Source organism: Pristis pectinata, chromosome 6, assembly GCF_009764475.1.
Source record: "Pristis pectinata isolate sPriPec2 chromosome 6, sPriPec2.1.pri, whole genome shotgun sequence".
Lineage (NCBI taxonomy): Eukaryota > Metazoa > Chordata > Chondrichthyes > Rhinopristiformes > Pristidae > Pristis > Pristis pectinata.
The window spans coordinates 18883550-18899858 of NC_067410.1; the positions used below are offsets into that span (position 1 = coordinate 18883550).

The window sequence follows — 16309 nt, forward strand, 5'->3', positions numbered from 1 at the left end:
GCCTGAAACGTTGACTATTCATTTCCCTCCATAGATGCTGCCTGACCTGCTGAGTTCCTCCAGCATTTTGTGTGTGTGTATCTACAGGCAAGTCACCTCTTTTTGTACTTTTGTGATTGGTGGAATTGAAAACATAAGTAAATTTGGAAAGTGAAATACTCAAGATTGAAATTATGTTTAACTCTGAATACCAGCTGTTAAAAGTACAATATACAATTCAGAATGACATTGAGTCTTACCCATGCTGTTCAGTTTGGAGTGATTTGAATAGCATCATCTGTAGACACATCAAATAAAGAACCAAGAAAATCCAATGTGTTTTCCTCAAGTGCCACTTAGACCAAAAGCATTCCCACAGAAGTGTTTGCTCGGACACATTAGTCATTTTTAAATGTGAAAGATCAAAGACTTCAGAAGTATACACAGTACTCCGGGCTTTTATACCAATGAAAGATGTTTAATATTTGATGATCTTGGAGAAGGAACCCTTTCCACTCCAGTATTATACTTTGGATTTGAAAGACAAAGTAAATGAAAAGTAGTACTTGTTGTAAAATGACTTTACTGTCATTCCTGGAACAATAAGCATTCTGAACAATTATTTTCCAGTATTCTGAATGAAATTTGAAATCATAGCATACACATTAATGCAGTTTGGAGATTTTACTTGCTAATTGCAACGTAAATCATGAACTGTATGTTCAATTAATTTTTAACATTTTTGTTTCATTTTAACTTCATACTTTTTGAAAGCAATATTCTTGGGTAAAAATTAATGCAAGATCTGATAATAGCTAAATAGTGCCATGCATCATGAATCAGGAAATTAGATTTTTTATTTTTGAGCAGTTAATATAGTAAAATAATGTGATTGGATTTGTATTGTTAATCTCTGGAAACACTGGAAAATGTATTTGTATACTTTACCTTTGTGAGACAGACTGTTTTATATGATTTTACTGTCTATTTCAGTTATTAGTCCAATAAACCTTCTCTGAACTGCAGTGTTGCTGTCTAATGTGAAACACGATACTCCACATGTCCTATTTAACCAATGCCCTGTACAACTGAAGCTTAACCTCCTTACTTTTGCATTCAATTCTCAAGGCAATAAACAATAACAGTCCATTCGCTTTCATAACAGTACCTGGATACCAGCGATCTGCAAATCATGTAATAAGGCACCCAGATCACTCTGTGCCTCAGAGCTCAACAATCTGTCAACATTCATGTAGTAGTTTTTTATTTTTCCTGCCAAAATGGACAATTTCACATTATTGCACATTACACTCCACTTGCCACACCTTTGATCCCCCCCACCCCCCAATCTTGCATGAATCTTGCAGCTATACGAACCTTGCCTAGACCTGAACCCAGTTGAGCTGAGCTCAGTCTGCCTCAGCTACCTAGTAACGTGGAGTTATCCAGGAGAAACATTTGGCCTCCTATTGACAAATCATGGTGTTGCAGGCCTTCATAAAAGTCTCTGATAATAAATTTATTTTTAAAATGTAATTTAGTTATAAACATCAATGTAAATTAAAATAAGGGAAAAACTTAATTTCTGTTTCCATCCATTCATATGAATGGGATGGTACAGGATACAACTGCACAAAGTATATCCAGTTCCTCAGTTCAGCAAGCGTGAGTCCTGCTCCAGACACTTTGCTGAGTCCTCTGACCTCCAGTATGTTCCTCACTTCAGTTAGTCCAAGCAATATAATTTGATCTGTAACATGGTTACTTACGCTGAGTTTGTGACTTATTGAGAGGGAGTGAATTATGCTAACACATACATTACTATCAGCTGGAGATTTTCTCCAGAACCACTTGGTGAAAAGAAGCACAATCCAGATCAATAACAAAGACTAATTTATTCAGCACTGATATTGTAAAAAAATGTTTCAAGGCTCTTTGAGAGGGAGAGGGAAGTAAGTTTAAGAATGAAATTCCATACTAGGAACTGGTATCAAATTTTGTTTGACAACAGTACTGTGAAGTACCTTGAAACAACTTATGACGTCAAAGGTGCTGTATAAGTAAAAACTTTTGTTGCCTTTAATACAGCAGCATAAAGAAAAAGATGTACTCCCAATCAGGGAAAGGAATGAGGAGCTTTAGAGAGGGTGCAGAGGAGATTTACCAGGATGCTGCCTGGATTGGAGAGCATGTCTTATAAGGATAGGTTGAGCGAGCTAGGGCTTTTCTCTTTGGAGAGAAGGAGGATGAGAGGTGATTTGATAGAGGTGTACAAGATGATAAGAGGCATAGTTCGAGTGGACAGTCAGAGACTTCTTCCCAGGGTGAAAATGGCTAACATGAGGGGGCGTAATTTTAAGGTGATCGGAGGAAGGTATGGGGGGGATGTCACGGGTAAGTTTTTTTACACAGAGACTGGTGGGTGCATGGAACGCACTGCCGGCAGAGGTTGTGGAGATAGATACATTGGGGACACTTAAAAGACTCTTAGATGGGCACATGAATGATAGAAAAATGGAGGGCTATCTGGGATGGAAGGGATAGGTAGATCTTAGAGCAGGATAAAATGTTGGCACAACATCATGTGCTGAAGGGCCTGTACTGTGCTGTAATGTTCTATGTTCTATGATATAAAGCTTTATCAAATAACATGGGCCTGGTTTTAAGAAGATCTTCAAGAAGGAGTATGAAATGGAGAGGTGGAGCCATTTAAGGATGGGACTCCAGGATGTAGTTCTGAGGTGGCTGAGGTATTGCCTGCACAGGAGGCCAGGCACAAGAGGCCAGGAGTGTGCAGGGATGGACAGGAGGCCAGGCAGAAGCTGAGGGAAAATGGAGGAAGTTACAGAGAGGAACAATGGTAATTCCATATGGAGAATGCATGAGATGCAAAAATGGCATAGGCATATGCATGATGAGGCAAATAGCCTTTACCCAAATATTCCTCCATTTACACAATGATATTGTATGAAAACTAGACATTTGGGCTGCAAAAACAAATCATTTACTAACTAACTCTGCATGATAACACAAAGCACTATACATCACTTAACTACATGTATTGAAAATCTGTGGTCCTGTCCTGACTTAGCTTTCACCTAAAAAACTGGCCTTAAAAGGAAACCTGTCCACAAAAATTAGGCTGCTCAGTGGGGTGGATTTTTGATTTTCTGATCTCAGACACTTCTGTACAGAATCAGCAGTGCTCCACATCTTCAAGGAGCACTGGGATAAAACTAACAATGTCAGTTTTAGTATGATATTGAACAAGGAATCCTGACAACACAGTTCTCTGAACTTTGTGTGACTTTTTGAAGAGCACTATGCTGACAGGCAATGCTATTTCAACACCAGAAAACTAGTGTGGTGCAATTTCTGGCTTATTGAATGCAATTGGACAACTGTGAAGCTAAGTACTTTGGTTTTTTGACTGAGGTTAAACATGTCTAGTTTGCAAGCATTAATTCACAAACTTCTGTTTTTCAGGCACATTTCACTCTGGAGTGTCAGCTAAGACCAAGTTGTGTCTTCTGGCTGTGTAAACTAGTCTGCCTTGTCCATGATGACTATTAATACCACAATATCAAGCACACATGTTCCAAACTACACAGTAGAAAACTACGCAAAGGAATATGCCCACCAGTGGTATCCTGTTATGAGTATTTTACTTGCCCTGGCCTTAAGCTTCATATCTTTACTGACTGCCATTATGAATGTTTTGGTGCTGTATGTTGTGAAAAGAGAAAGAAAACTGCATAATATTGCAAACATGTACATCGTCAATCTATCTTTGGCAGATCTGTTTGTTGGCATGACAGTCATGCCCCTTAGTATTATATATATGTTGGAAAATGAATGGAAACTAGGAAGAGTGATCTGCCAGTTTTGGCTTTCCATGGATTACGTGAACAGCACGGCTTCCATTTTCAGTCTTTTTATTCTGTCTGTGGATTGGTACCACTCAGTTCTTCATCCACTGAGATATTTGAAGTATCGCACCAGAACCAGAGCAGTTGCAATGATTGCAGGAGCCTGGCTTCTCTCACTGACGTGGCTCATTCCCATTTTAGGATGGCACAGCATTGCAAATAGAGGTATTAGGACTGTTGCAAACAATAAGTTTGACACTGAATTTCGCTACGTCATCTGGTTCAAAATTCTTACAGCGGCTCTGAACTTTTATGCCCCATCCATATTAATGCTATGGTGTTACGCAAAAATTTACATGGTTGTCAGAAAACACTGTCAGCAGAGAGACAATATGGAAGGTCTAATGAATGGAACTATTCTCAAGAATAATTTAAAGCAATCATTAGACAAATGTGAAATTGGTCTGAACCAGCAAGGTGAAAAATCACATCAAAGATTCCTAAATAGTGAAGTCGAAGCTACATACACATTTTCAGAATGCAAGTTGTATTGTTCTGGCTTAAAAGAAATCAAAACAGATTATCTTTTACATGTCAAGAACATCCCAATTGAAAGTAACCAAGGGATTGTTGCCATCTCTAAATCAGAATCAATGGAACAAATTCCAACTGATGTTCACAATAATTCACTCCTTGATATGACACAAAATCACCATAAGAAACCATACTACAGATCAAATTATATTGCAGCCTTGAAGGAAAATCTCATCCAAGATTGTCTGATGTCTAAGACAAACCTAAAGTGCTTTTCTTTGCGCACTTTGCACATACAAAGAGGTCATTGGTATTGGTATTAGTATTGGTTTATTATTGTCACTTGTACCGAGGTACAGTGAAAAACTTGTCTTACAAACCAATCTTACAGGTCAATTCATTACACGGTGCAGTTACATCAAGTTAGTACAGAGTGCATTGATGTAGTACAGGTAAAAAAAAGTACAGAGTAAAGTGTCACAGCTACAGAGAAAGTGCAGTGCAATAGGGTGCAAGGTCACAAGGTAGATTGTGAGGTCATGAGGTCATAGGTCATAGTCCATCTCATTGTATAAGGGAAGTGTTCAATAGTCTTATCACTGTGGGGTAGAAGCTGTCCTTAAGTCTGGTGGTACGTGCCCTCAGGCTCCTGTATCTTCTTGGTACGTGCCCTCAGCCTCCTGTATCTTCATCCATACTGCTCATCCAACAAAATCTGCTGTAAAAGAACACAAGGTGAATCCACAGGATGAAAAATGTGGAATATCAGACATACAAACATTCCATAAGATGCATCATCAATTGAGTCTGCATCCAGAAGCAAAATCCTGGGCTGATATTTCTGAAAAAGTGGAAGGAACAGACAGTATTAGCCAATTTAAGCAATTGTGGCAAAGATTTTCCTCGCAGTCTGTGCAATTCCTAATAATAAAGGAAAGAAAAGCCATCAAGCAATTGGGTTTTATAGTGGCTGCCTTCATGGTGTGCTGGATACTTTACTTTGTGATTTTTATGATTATGGCTTTCTGTGATACATGTGTCAGCCACAATTTACACATGGTCACAATATGGTTGGGTTACATTAATTCAACATTAAACCCATTCATTTATGCTCTGTGTAACAAAAACATCAAGAAAAGCTTCAAAGCCATCATCCACTTTCAGTCTTAATTTGTGTATAAAATGTTCTGAACCAAATATTAATTTGTAAAAACTACCCTTTGTGACTTTATTTTGGTAACCGCCAAAACCCAAGAGCATCAATTATTTTTATAAAGAATCTTATCAGTTATTCCAGCAATTTTGTAGGTTGAACCAATGTCAAAATATTTTTCATAATTTCAGCAATTCACGCATAAGAAAAATTAAATGCCTTTGAATGTTATGTAAAACTGGAAAATATCCTGTAGCTATTCAGTTCAATTACAAAATAAAATATACATATTGGTTGTAAAATTAAAACATAAATATGGCTGGTAAAAACTTTCAACCTGAAAATGAAGGATTGAAAGTGACATACTAACTAAAAATATATATTCTCGGTCATAGAGTTTTCAAAGGTTTTTGTACATCAAAAAGATTTTTAAAAATCGTAAGTTTGAATACATTACTACTTCACTATTGTAAGGAACTTATAGAATTAGTAAAATAATTCTTGGACAAAGCAAATTTTTTACTTGTATTAACATGCTGTCGGATTCGGTGATTTTCGAATCCGCAGGTTTTTTCAGGAGTCCAAGAATGAGTTGAAAACAACTTGGTGCTTCACAAAGTTTTATTGGAACAGTTTAAAACAAAGAAACAGTCACAGAGCACATGACACTAGCTTTACTACTAGGAGATGAGACGAGACAAAGGAACTGAAAATGAGGCAAGAGAGCAAGAGAGAGAGATTAGCAAAAAACACCTTTTATACCTGAGATAAGAGCGAACAATAGTCCAATCAGAAAACCTATTAGATACCTGTGGCAAAACCAACCAATGAGAAAACACGTATTCACCTGATGGATGAAACAATAAGCTAAGAAGTGGCCATACGCTGTACAGCAACTTGGGGTGTATTAAACATTATACATGTTAAAAAACTACTTAAAACAGTTAAATCCAACAATGCTGACACATAACGTTTTCCTTTCATAATCAACTTTCACTGAAGAGAATTTATATTTTAAAAGTTTTTTCTTATCCTTTTACATTTGCTGTTGGATAAGGAATTTCATGATTTTGCTCAAGTGATGATGAAAGGGGAACAAATGTGAGGCTAATACAAGAGAGCATAGTTTGAGCTGAGTTCTCAGATACTTGATGCTGGTGGTTCAGAGGCTTGACAAGCATGATATTTGACCTGTGGCTAAGCAAGGAGGAGGAGGTGGATTAACTTTAGCTGGAAGACAAAGGGAGACAGCTAAAATGGGCCAGCAGAACTTTGCTTCAAAAGAACAACATTTCAACTACATAGCAAATCAGGACTCAAGACCTGGTTAGTCACCTGGTCAGATGCACATTGCATGATTGTTGGTGGATTGACCAGCAAGTTGACAGTGCGTATGCAGTGCTATTCTCCTAACTTAAAAAGAGAAAGTTTGTAACATCAGCTATTACATAACATGAACATCACAGAACAAGAAATTCCAGTTTGTAATCTCTTATCATATGTCTGGGGTAGACTCTTTTATAGTCAATGATAATTTAGTCCCCACCCATTGTAAATGCAGATAGTCTTCATGGAGACACATGACTCACAAGATGTAAATAGGAAGAGGTAAGTGAAATCTGAAACACTGGGAGAGATAGGGAAAAATCAACTGGAAATGTAAGATAATACTGGAATGGCTGATTATCTAAAATTGCTGAATTCAATATGCCCAATAAGAAGGTATATTATATTTATTTATTAGTCACATGTACATCGAAACACACAGTGAAATGCGTCATTTTGCGTCACCAAGAATGTACTGGGGGGCAGCCCGCAAATGTCGCCACGCTTCCGGCACCAACATAGCACGCCCACAGCCCCTAACCCGTGCGTCTTTGGAATGTGGGAGGAAACCCACACAGACACAAGGAGAACGTACAAACTCCTTACAGACAGCAGCGGAATTGAACACGGGTTGCTGGTGCTGTAATAGCGTTACACTAACCGCTACACTACCGTACTGTCTCCAGGGAAACAATAAATGTGCCATAATGTCAAAAGGTGTGAATTCTACATGTGGAAGGTTGCACACTTAAATGGATAAAATTACTAAAGAAATTTTTGTTTCCCCTGAGGTAAAAGTAGAAAATATTGGAAACACTCAGCAAGTCAGGCAGCATCTGTGGAAAGAGGAACTGAATTAACAATCTTCAATCAAAACTAGGACATTTTAGAAAACAAGTGCATTTTAAGTTGTAGAGTGAGAGTGGGGAGAAGAAAGGAACTGTCTGCAAGAGGGATAACATACTTGTAAGAGATTGGGAAGGCTTGTTGACAGCAGCTGATCTGTCTGGAGGAGCTGTAAATAGGAGAACAGAGGAAGGAACACAGAATAAAATGTGCTAGAAGCTATAGAGTTTTGAAAGATGATAACCAATGCACATTTCCAACTCTATTAAATCAAAGTCAAGCATTCCCCTCCTTCCACATGCAGTCCCATGGTAAGGATATAAAATCACTATCAAGTCTCCCCCCTCATTCCATCTACAGTGAAGATATAACATTGGAATTGGTTTATTATTATCACATGTACCGAGATACAGTGAAAAGCTTGTCTTGCAGATCGTTCATATGGATCAATTCATTACACAGTGCATTGAGGTAGTACATGGTAAAACAATAATAGAATGCAGAATAAATTGTAACAGATACAGAGAAGGAGCAGTGCAGGCAGACAATAAGGTGCAAGGTCATAACGAGATAGATTGTGAGGTCGAGTCCATTTTATCGTACTATGGAATTGGTCAATAATCTTATAACAGCAGGACAGAAAGTTGTCCTTGAGCCTGGTGGTATGTGCTTTCATGCTTTTGTATCTTCTGCCCGATGGTAGAGGGGAGAAGTGAGAATGTCCGGGGTGGGTGGGGTCTTTGATTATGTTGACTGCTTTACCAAGGCAGCAAGAAGTACAGACAGAGTCCTCACAGGGGAGCCTGGTTTCCGTGATGTGCTGAGCTGTGTCCACAACTCTGTGCAATTTCTTGTGGTCATGGGCAGAGCAGTTGCCATACCAAGCCATGATGCATCAGGATAGGAAGCTTTCTATGGTGAATTGATGAAAATTAGTGAGGGTCGACAAGGACATGCCAAATTTCTTTAGCCTCCTGAGGAAGCAGAGTCACTGTCAGGTCTCCCCACTACTTCCCTCCACAGTGAAGACATTGAATCAGTGTCAGCTCTCCCTCCACCCACAGTGAAGACACTGAATCAGTGTCAGGTCTCCCTCCCTCCACCCACAGTGAAGACACTGAATCAGTGTCAGGTCTCCCTTCCACCCACAGTGAAGACACTGAATCAGTGTCAGGTCTCCCTCCCTCCACCCACAGTGAAGACACTGAATCAGCGTCAGGTCTCCCTCCACCCACAGTGAAGACACTGAATCAGTGTCAGGTCTCCCTCCACCCACAGTGAAGACACTGAATCAGTGTCAGGTCTCCCTCCACCCACAGTGAAGACACTGAATCAGTGTCAGGTCTCCCCCCTCCTTCCACCCACAGTGAAGACACTGAATCAGTGTCAGGTCTCCCCCCTCCTTCCACCCACAGTGAAGACACTGAATCAGTGTCAGGTCTCCCTCCCTCCACCCACAGTGAAGACACTGAATCAGTGTCAGGTCTCCCTCCCTCCACCCACAGTGAAGACACTGAATCAGTGTCAGGTCTCCCTCCACCCACAGTGAAGACACTGAATCAGTGTCAGGTCTCCCTCCCTCCACCCACAGTGAAGACACTGAATCAGTGTCAGGTCTCCCTCCACTGCAGCAGTTGCTTTCCCTGTTGGGGTATGGGGAGCTTTCTCGGTGACGCCATCTGGCAGCGCCGGGGAGTAGTGACGTAATTCTGCCGCGCCGGTTGGCAGCGCGGAAGTGGCGAGCAGAATGGAGCGGCTCGGCCCCGGGCGGCCGGCGCTGCTCTTCGCGCCCTTCGCCAGCGCCCTGGACGCGGGCTTCTGGCACGAACTCACCCGCAGGAAGCTGAATGACTACAGGTTGGACGAGAGTCCTCGGAACATCAGGGGCTATTACTATAATGGTACCGACGCTTTGCTTCCTGCTCCCTTACTGAGGTTTTATTCTCTGGTCCAGCTGGAAGTGACAGGAATTAAACTGTATTTTCTTGTTCGAAAGGTGATCCGGCTGGTCTGCCAACCCGACTAACTTTGGAGTTCAGTGCGTTTGATGTGTGAGTAATTGTACAATGGCTACATCAGTTATTTTGCTCGCGTTCGTTGGGATGTTTCAGTGCATTATGTTCTGTTTGATCTCTGCCTCTTAGATATAAACAAGGGAATCGGTAGATCTCAATTTTAATTGTGCTTAGATCTGCAGCTCTTTAGCTACCCGTAAATCACTGTACCAGTGTCTTAATGTGGTGTCAGTATACGTTTCCCCTTCACTGATTCGACTTTGGTTGCAAAAATACATAAGTATCTTTATTGCCACTGTCAATAAAGCTGACAGGAAGCAATTTGCTGTTGTCTATAAACCTGATGTCGTTTGTAAACCTCATTTCATTTGTCTTGAAACTTCACAACTTGTGGCACAGTATCTGGCTGATGTTCAGTCCGGTATTTACAACTATACAAACTTAAGTTATTTATCTTTACTCTTTAGTTCTCAATGCCCCATTTGGGAGGAAAAATAAACAAGAACTGTGTTGTCGAAGGCAAATTATTATTGAAGTGTCACCGGTAATACAAGATCACTTAAAATTGGGAAATGTTTTGGGGTGTTATAGTGAAATAGTATTCTGTTGCTCCAGTGATCCCCATTCGGTGCAGGAGGTATTACATTACAGGAATGGTCTTCAGTTTCAGTTATTCTTTTTTTAAATTGGCAAAGTATCACAATATTTTATGATGACTATTGGTTAATGGAGCAATAGGTTATTAAATGTACAACAGTGCTACTAATTTAGAATAGTAAATCAGTTAAAACAAGTAAATTGTTAAAACTACAATTTGTGGTGAGATAATCAGTACAAGACATTGATAAAAATGTTTGTACTTGTGATAAACTGTGCCATGAAGTATGGTACTTTGTTAACAATAAGCATTAGTACCACTGATATGAAATGCCAGTAAAATTGTTAGGCATAAATTATAAGGATAGGCTGTCTAATTCGGCTATTTTCAGTTTTGTTATTGTTCCTTTGGAATGCTACTCACCCATTCAAAGACAACTGCACCTGAGTTTTCATTTTCATTGATCAGAAGATTGTGGCCCATCACTAGTTTAAGATTAACAAATGTGCTTTTGTAGATTTTGGAATGCTCTTGCTGAGATTTGACATTCTACTTATAATAGAATTCTATAATGTGTCATATAAAATGGAAATCCTAATGAATAACTGGAGTAATCTGAAATTCAAAGGATTAAGGTGTGTAATGATCAAAACAGTTGCTTTGAGCATAACCACACATGTTCATCTAAGATCTTCAATTAAGTGTTTCTTTTTGTGTTCTTTGTAAGGCAAAAACTGAAGTAAATGCATTGTAAACCAAGTAAATTGACCTAGTCTGGTTTATTCCACAAGGTTGCTTACTATCAGGAGAGTGTTGTGAAGGGAACATATGCAGTATGAATGACCATACAGTAGTTATGCTGTGAGGGGAGCCAAATCTATGGTTTGGATTTTTGTATTTTTTCTCTAAACCAAATTGCCAATGATAAATAGTATGTGAGTTAGGCTCATCGTTGTGGAATTTGGTTATGTTTGGCTTAATCTGGCTGTCTATCCCTGTACTTTGAGTGCTACAAGTGTGAACATCAGTAGGAAGGTCCGTGGACAGACTACTTTGCACTTATGCAATTATGCAAAGATTGTAACTTTAGAAAAAATTCTGCATGTGTAGTTGGTTTGCTTCTGCCCCCACCACTCCTGCTCCCCTGCACAGTAAACAGAAATGAAGCAGATATTTCCATTGGAAATGGATTTAGACATGAGAGCAGCATAAACCTGCCCCTTTTTATTTGCACAATTGTGCAATTGGATAAACAAACTTCAATCTGAAAATTAATGCTCTAATATTTTCTTAGATTCAGACTTCTCTCCAGTAGTTTTATTTATTAGGGTAAATGTATATGAAAATAACAACGCCAGTATTTAGAGTTTACCAGTCCTTGTTGCTGGATCTTTGTCTTGGAACATCCCAAACATACTGTGCGAGTACCTTCGTCAGGACTGCCACGGTTTAAGAAGGTGACTCTCTTCTTAAGGGCTATCAAGGATGGACAATAAATGCTGGTCCTACAGGTGACATCCAGATCCTGGTAAATTTAAACACAAAATGATTGTAGTTTGATGCTTCCATGTGGGTTAGCAGGGAGAGCAGTTAATTTCTATCCATTTCACAAGATAATACAATGAAAATGCTTTATTAAATAATTATTGTTAATAATTATTAATAAAGCAATATTTTTTGGTCCCACTTCTAAGTTTTCACTTGCTTTTCTGAATTACATTTTATGATTTTGCCAATTGTAACATTTACTTTTTGTTCTGCTTTTGAAGTTGCTGCTGTTATCATAAAATGTACCAAGTGATGAAGCAGCTATGGTGTTTCGTCACCAGGACCGTTAAAGTAATGTAGTCAAATCTGACGTAACTGCACCCAAGATCAGAGCCACATTTATTAATTTGTTCCCCTCCCTTAAAGATGTTGCTGCCTTTTCACAATTTTGGATACCTTGCGGTTAAGTTGCACGGCTATGGTGAGCCGTGAGTGTCATGGGCTATTTTGGTGAAGTAGGGTGGGTGTGATTGGGGAGAGGATTGCATCACAGCTACATCTAATGCCGTTCCCATCTGCGTACTTACACCAGCAGAAGCCAGTGACTAATAATCACAAGTCTGTTCCTTGCATAATATTGCCTTCCTATCCTAGTGAACCCACGATCCTACCACCAACCCTGCTTATTCTGCAATTGAATATTAGAGGATTGCAGTCCATATGGAATAGTGATGGACTTAACCGGCAAGGGGCTTGCTCTCCAATTTGGGGAATAAAAAAACATGCTCACGTGTTTATTAAGAAAAAACAATATTCATTAGCTTTTTATGATGGAGGTTGCTTGATGCCCTGTGGATTTCATAGGTCTCTAATCAAATGATAGTTCAATCCAGACTAATAGCACATGGTTCAATTGTGACAGAAGTTCTGTCATATTGCTTGAAAAATATTTTGTATGTTCACTTAGGAATGCTGTGACTTCACCTCGATGTTGCCCTGTTTTTGGGACTCTGTACAACACCAATACTCTACAGTTATTTAAATCCACTGATAAGAAGGCCTTGCTGGAGCAAATGGGATTGGAGGTAAATGGCAAAAGGAAGGGTTCCTTATTCATTAAAGGAAACTGGGCATTTTATAAGATGTCAGAATTTAAAAAATACAGTTTTGTGTAATATGGTTTGAGGAGAGTAAAAAAGGGGGTAGTGCCTTTCATTACCTCAAGACTCCCAAAGGACTTTACAGCCAATGAAGTAATTTTGTTGTTGCACTTGTAACATAAGAAATACAGCATCTGCAGAATTTTTTGTCTTTGTTTTGCTGCTCCACTGTGAAGTGGATGCCTACCCCAAAGAAACTTTCCTCCTCTCTTCAGATTACAGCATCTGCAGATTTTTCTGTGTCCAGGAAACACACCAGCCAATTTGAGTGCAACAAGCTTTTAGAAATTCATTACAATAATCAGCAGATCATCTTTTTGTTGGTTGAGAGGTAAATATTTCCCAACTTACAATGGATAATACTGCTTCCCTTTTTATTATAATGATGTACGGAACCTTGCAATGTCCATTTGAGAAGCCAGACATGACCCTGGCCTAATATCTTATCCTGAAACCATCTCTGACAGTCTATGACTCTTTTAGTGTTGCACTGAACTGTCTATCTAGCTTTCTGTGCTCAGGTTAGTGGTGTAGGATTTGATTCTGCAACCTTTCGACTCGGGCAAGGATGCTACCACATAAGTCACAGTCGACTGATGAACTGAAAATGTCTAATTGATGTCTTTTTGGTCCCCCTTTTTACTGTGTGCAACTGATGTGGATTAACTGATCCACATAAATCCCTTTTCACTAAATTCATCTAGAAAGAGGCCTGAGCTGAATCAATATGAATTGTTGATTGTGGTTTTTCTTTCACCAAGATGTGATGATATGCTGGACAGACAGTAAAGTCCTGTCTGATTAAAGACTGTGCTTTGATAATCTGGAATTAACTTGCAAAAAGTTGTACTAAAATTACTATAAGATTAGTTGGAAACAAAGCTAACAAAGTTTTTGGCTATACTTCATTTCCTCCAATTCACTCGGCTTTCTAAGCATTGCTATTGGGTAACTCTACAGACAAAAGAAAAACACTTTTGAGAGACAAAATATCCCCATAGTAGCATGCCTTTGCACCTATATTCATATAAGAATTCCAACACTCTGACCCCTCCTGCAATCAATGATTTATATACAGTAAGACTCCAATAATCCACTATGTGATTAATCAGAAATCCTGATAGTTCAGAGAAACAAAGGACTGCAGATGCTGGAATCTAGATGAAAAACACTGTGATGCTGGAGGAACTCAGCAGGCCAGGCAGCATCCGTGGAGTAAAGCATGAATTCTCCCACTTCAGGTAATTCCCACCCCCCCCCCCCGCCCCCCCCTCGTCCCCCCCCCCCCCCCCCCAACCACCATGCTTCTTCTCTTCTTCCTTTTCCCAGCCTCTTTTTTTCCTCCCTCTTCTTACCTTTGACCCATTCCCTGGTGGATCTGCTCTCCCTTCCTCCCCCGCACCTACCTGTCACTATCTCTTACCTGCATCTACCTCTCACCACCTTGTGCCCACCCTGCCTCCCCTCTTTTGTCCACCTATCACTGCTCTGCTTTTCTCTCCTATATACTGGGCTTCCCCTTTTCCTGTCTTCAGTCCTGAAGATGGGTCCTGGCCCGAAATGTTGACCGCCTGCTTTTCTCCATGGACGCTGCCAGGCCTGCTGAGTTTCTCCAGCTTCATCGTGTTTTTCATCCTGATAGTTCAGTATCTCTGCACAGGTGATATTTTCCACATTCTCCTGAAACTTGCTGGGGCCCTGGTGCCCATACACCTTTTAAACTTACTGGGTTCACTGGAAGATATATTATAATTATGTGTAATATATAATTTTAAAAAAAAGTGCATTGAAAGTACGTTGGGGTGTTAATAGGAATTTCATGCAATGGGCCAGAAAATCTGCCAGAGACACAAGAGACTGCAGATGCTGGGATCTGGAGCAAAAAACAAGCTGCTGGAGGAACTCAGTGGGTCAGGCAGCATCTGTAGAGGCAAAGGGATTGTCGACATTTCAGTTCAAGACCCAGCATCACTTCAGCACTGACAGCCAGCAACAGGTGGTGATCGGGCCTGTGTCACCCCAGTGCCCCAGACTCTCACCTGTGCTTTTGCTGTTCCTTTGAAACTCTAGCGCTAGAGTTAAGTCAAACCAGTTGCTCAATTATTGGACATTATTGACTCTGTGTGATATTGTTATATTATTACTGAGGACTGAAATAAGATTGCATCTTCCAGCCCTCCACATATATGTTTGAAATAAGGTACATTACAGTCACAACTTTTTAGTCTAGAATGAGTTATAATGGAAACTGAATATCATAGACCTGCGATTGCTGAAAGTCTGAAATAAATAATAGAAAATGCTAGAAACACTCAGCAGGACAGTCAGCATCTATACAAAGAGGAATAGAATTAATATGTCAAGTTGAAGACAAAGGATCTTCAACGTGAATTGTTAAATTTGTTTATCTTATCACTGCTGCCACACCTGCTGAGTGTTTCCAGCATATCTGCTTTTTTATGACATTTTGCTGCTCAAGTATATGGTTATGTTCAGATTCTGGAAGCTCAAACAAATGGAACTCTATTCTTAGCCATTCATGATCTATTTAGAGTGTTTTCTATTTGTCACCCTCCAAGTCAAATGTAATTATTGCTCCTGTAGATTTGGGAAGCTATTAAATCTGGAAGAGCAATTGAGGATCCTTCATTGTTGAGCACTTTTCTTCTGTTGACTTATGCTGTGAGTATTTTTTATTAAACAACAGTAATGTTTTTCAGAACCTTTTAGTTTTGTAAAATGTGATAACCAGAAATGATTCCTAGAACTGATTTTAATCTGTTTACATTACAATATTTTAAAATTAATCAGATCCTATCATAACCATTTTGAACAGTGTTCCTTAGCAGTGTTAGTACTGTGTTAATCTTGCAATGTATTTGACTAATTCATTTGTTTTCAGCAGTGTCGGTTGAAGCATAAATGTTTATGAAGAACTTGCATCTCCATGTTGTCAGGGAATCAAATTGCTCCATGCTGAACAAATTACTTTCTTTTTCATTTGTTGTAGTTTGGCAGTCAATTTGTGCACAGTAACAGCCAATGAATTTTATATGTTCTATGTGAGTTTTCAGGGCATTTTTGATTGAAGAAGCCATTGTCCTGAAAATTGAGAGGGCAAAGGGATGTTGATCACCTGTTGGATGTGATCAAGAGGGTGTATGGGGGAGGGTATGCATTAGTGGGTCTGATTGGATGGAAGGCAGGCAGGATGGAAGGTGTGGTTGGGGAGTGGGTGGGTCTGTCGCAGTTGTTTGGAAAAGCATGGGGTTTACTGGGAGGACGGAAGTTGTGATAGGCAGGTGATGAGGAGGGCGAGATCAGAATCTGATTTATTATCA

At 39.6% G+C, this 16309-nt stretch overlaps 2 protein-coding genes across 2 annotated transcripts in view; both read left to right on the forward strand.

Moving 5' to 3' along the window:
- Positions 1-3541: 3541 nt before the first annotated feature.
- hrh1 (histamine receptor H1) lies at positions 3542-5552 on the forward strand. The gene is made up of 2 exons (XM_052017604.1): positions 3542-4325; positions 5059-5552. Exons 1-2 carry the CDS (start codon positions 3542-3544, stop codon positions 5550-5552), a joined length of 1278 nt encoding a protein of 425 aa, XP_051873564.1.
- Positions 5553-9402: 3850 nt separating this feature from the next.
- atg7 (ATG7 autophagy related 7 homolog (S. cerevisiae)) overlaps positions 9403-16309 on the forward strand; it is a 130951-nt gene continuing 124044 nt past the window's right edge. Inside the window, exons 1-4 of the mRNA XM_052017351.1 lie at positions 9403-9608; positions 9704-9758; positions 12776-12893; positions 15573-15650. Of these exons, the coding sequence (XP_051873311.1) occupies positions 9455-9608; positions 9704-9758; positions 12776-12893; positions 15573-15650 (405 nt within the window). The 5' untranslated portion in view covers positions 9403-9454. The remainder of the gene's footprint in view (positions 9609-9703; positions 9759-12775; positions 12894-15572; positions 15651-16309) is intronic.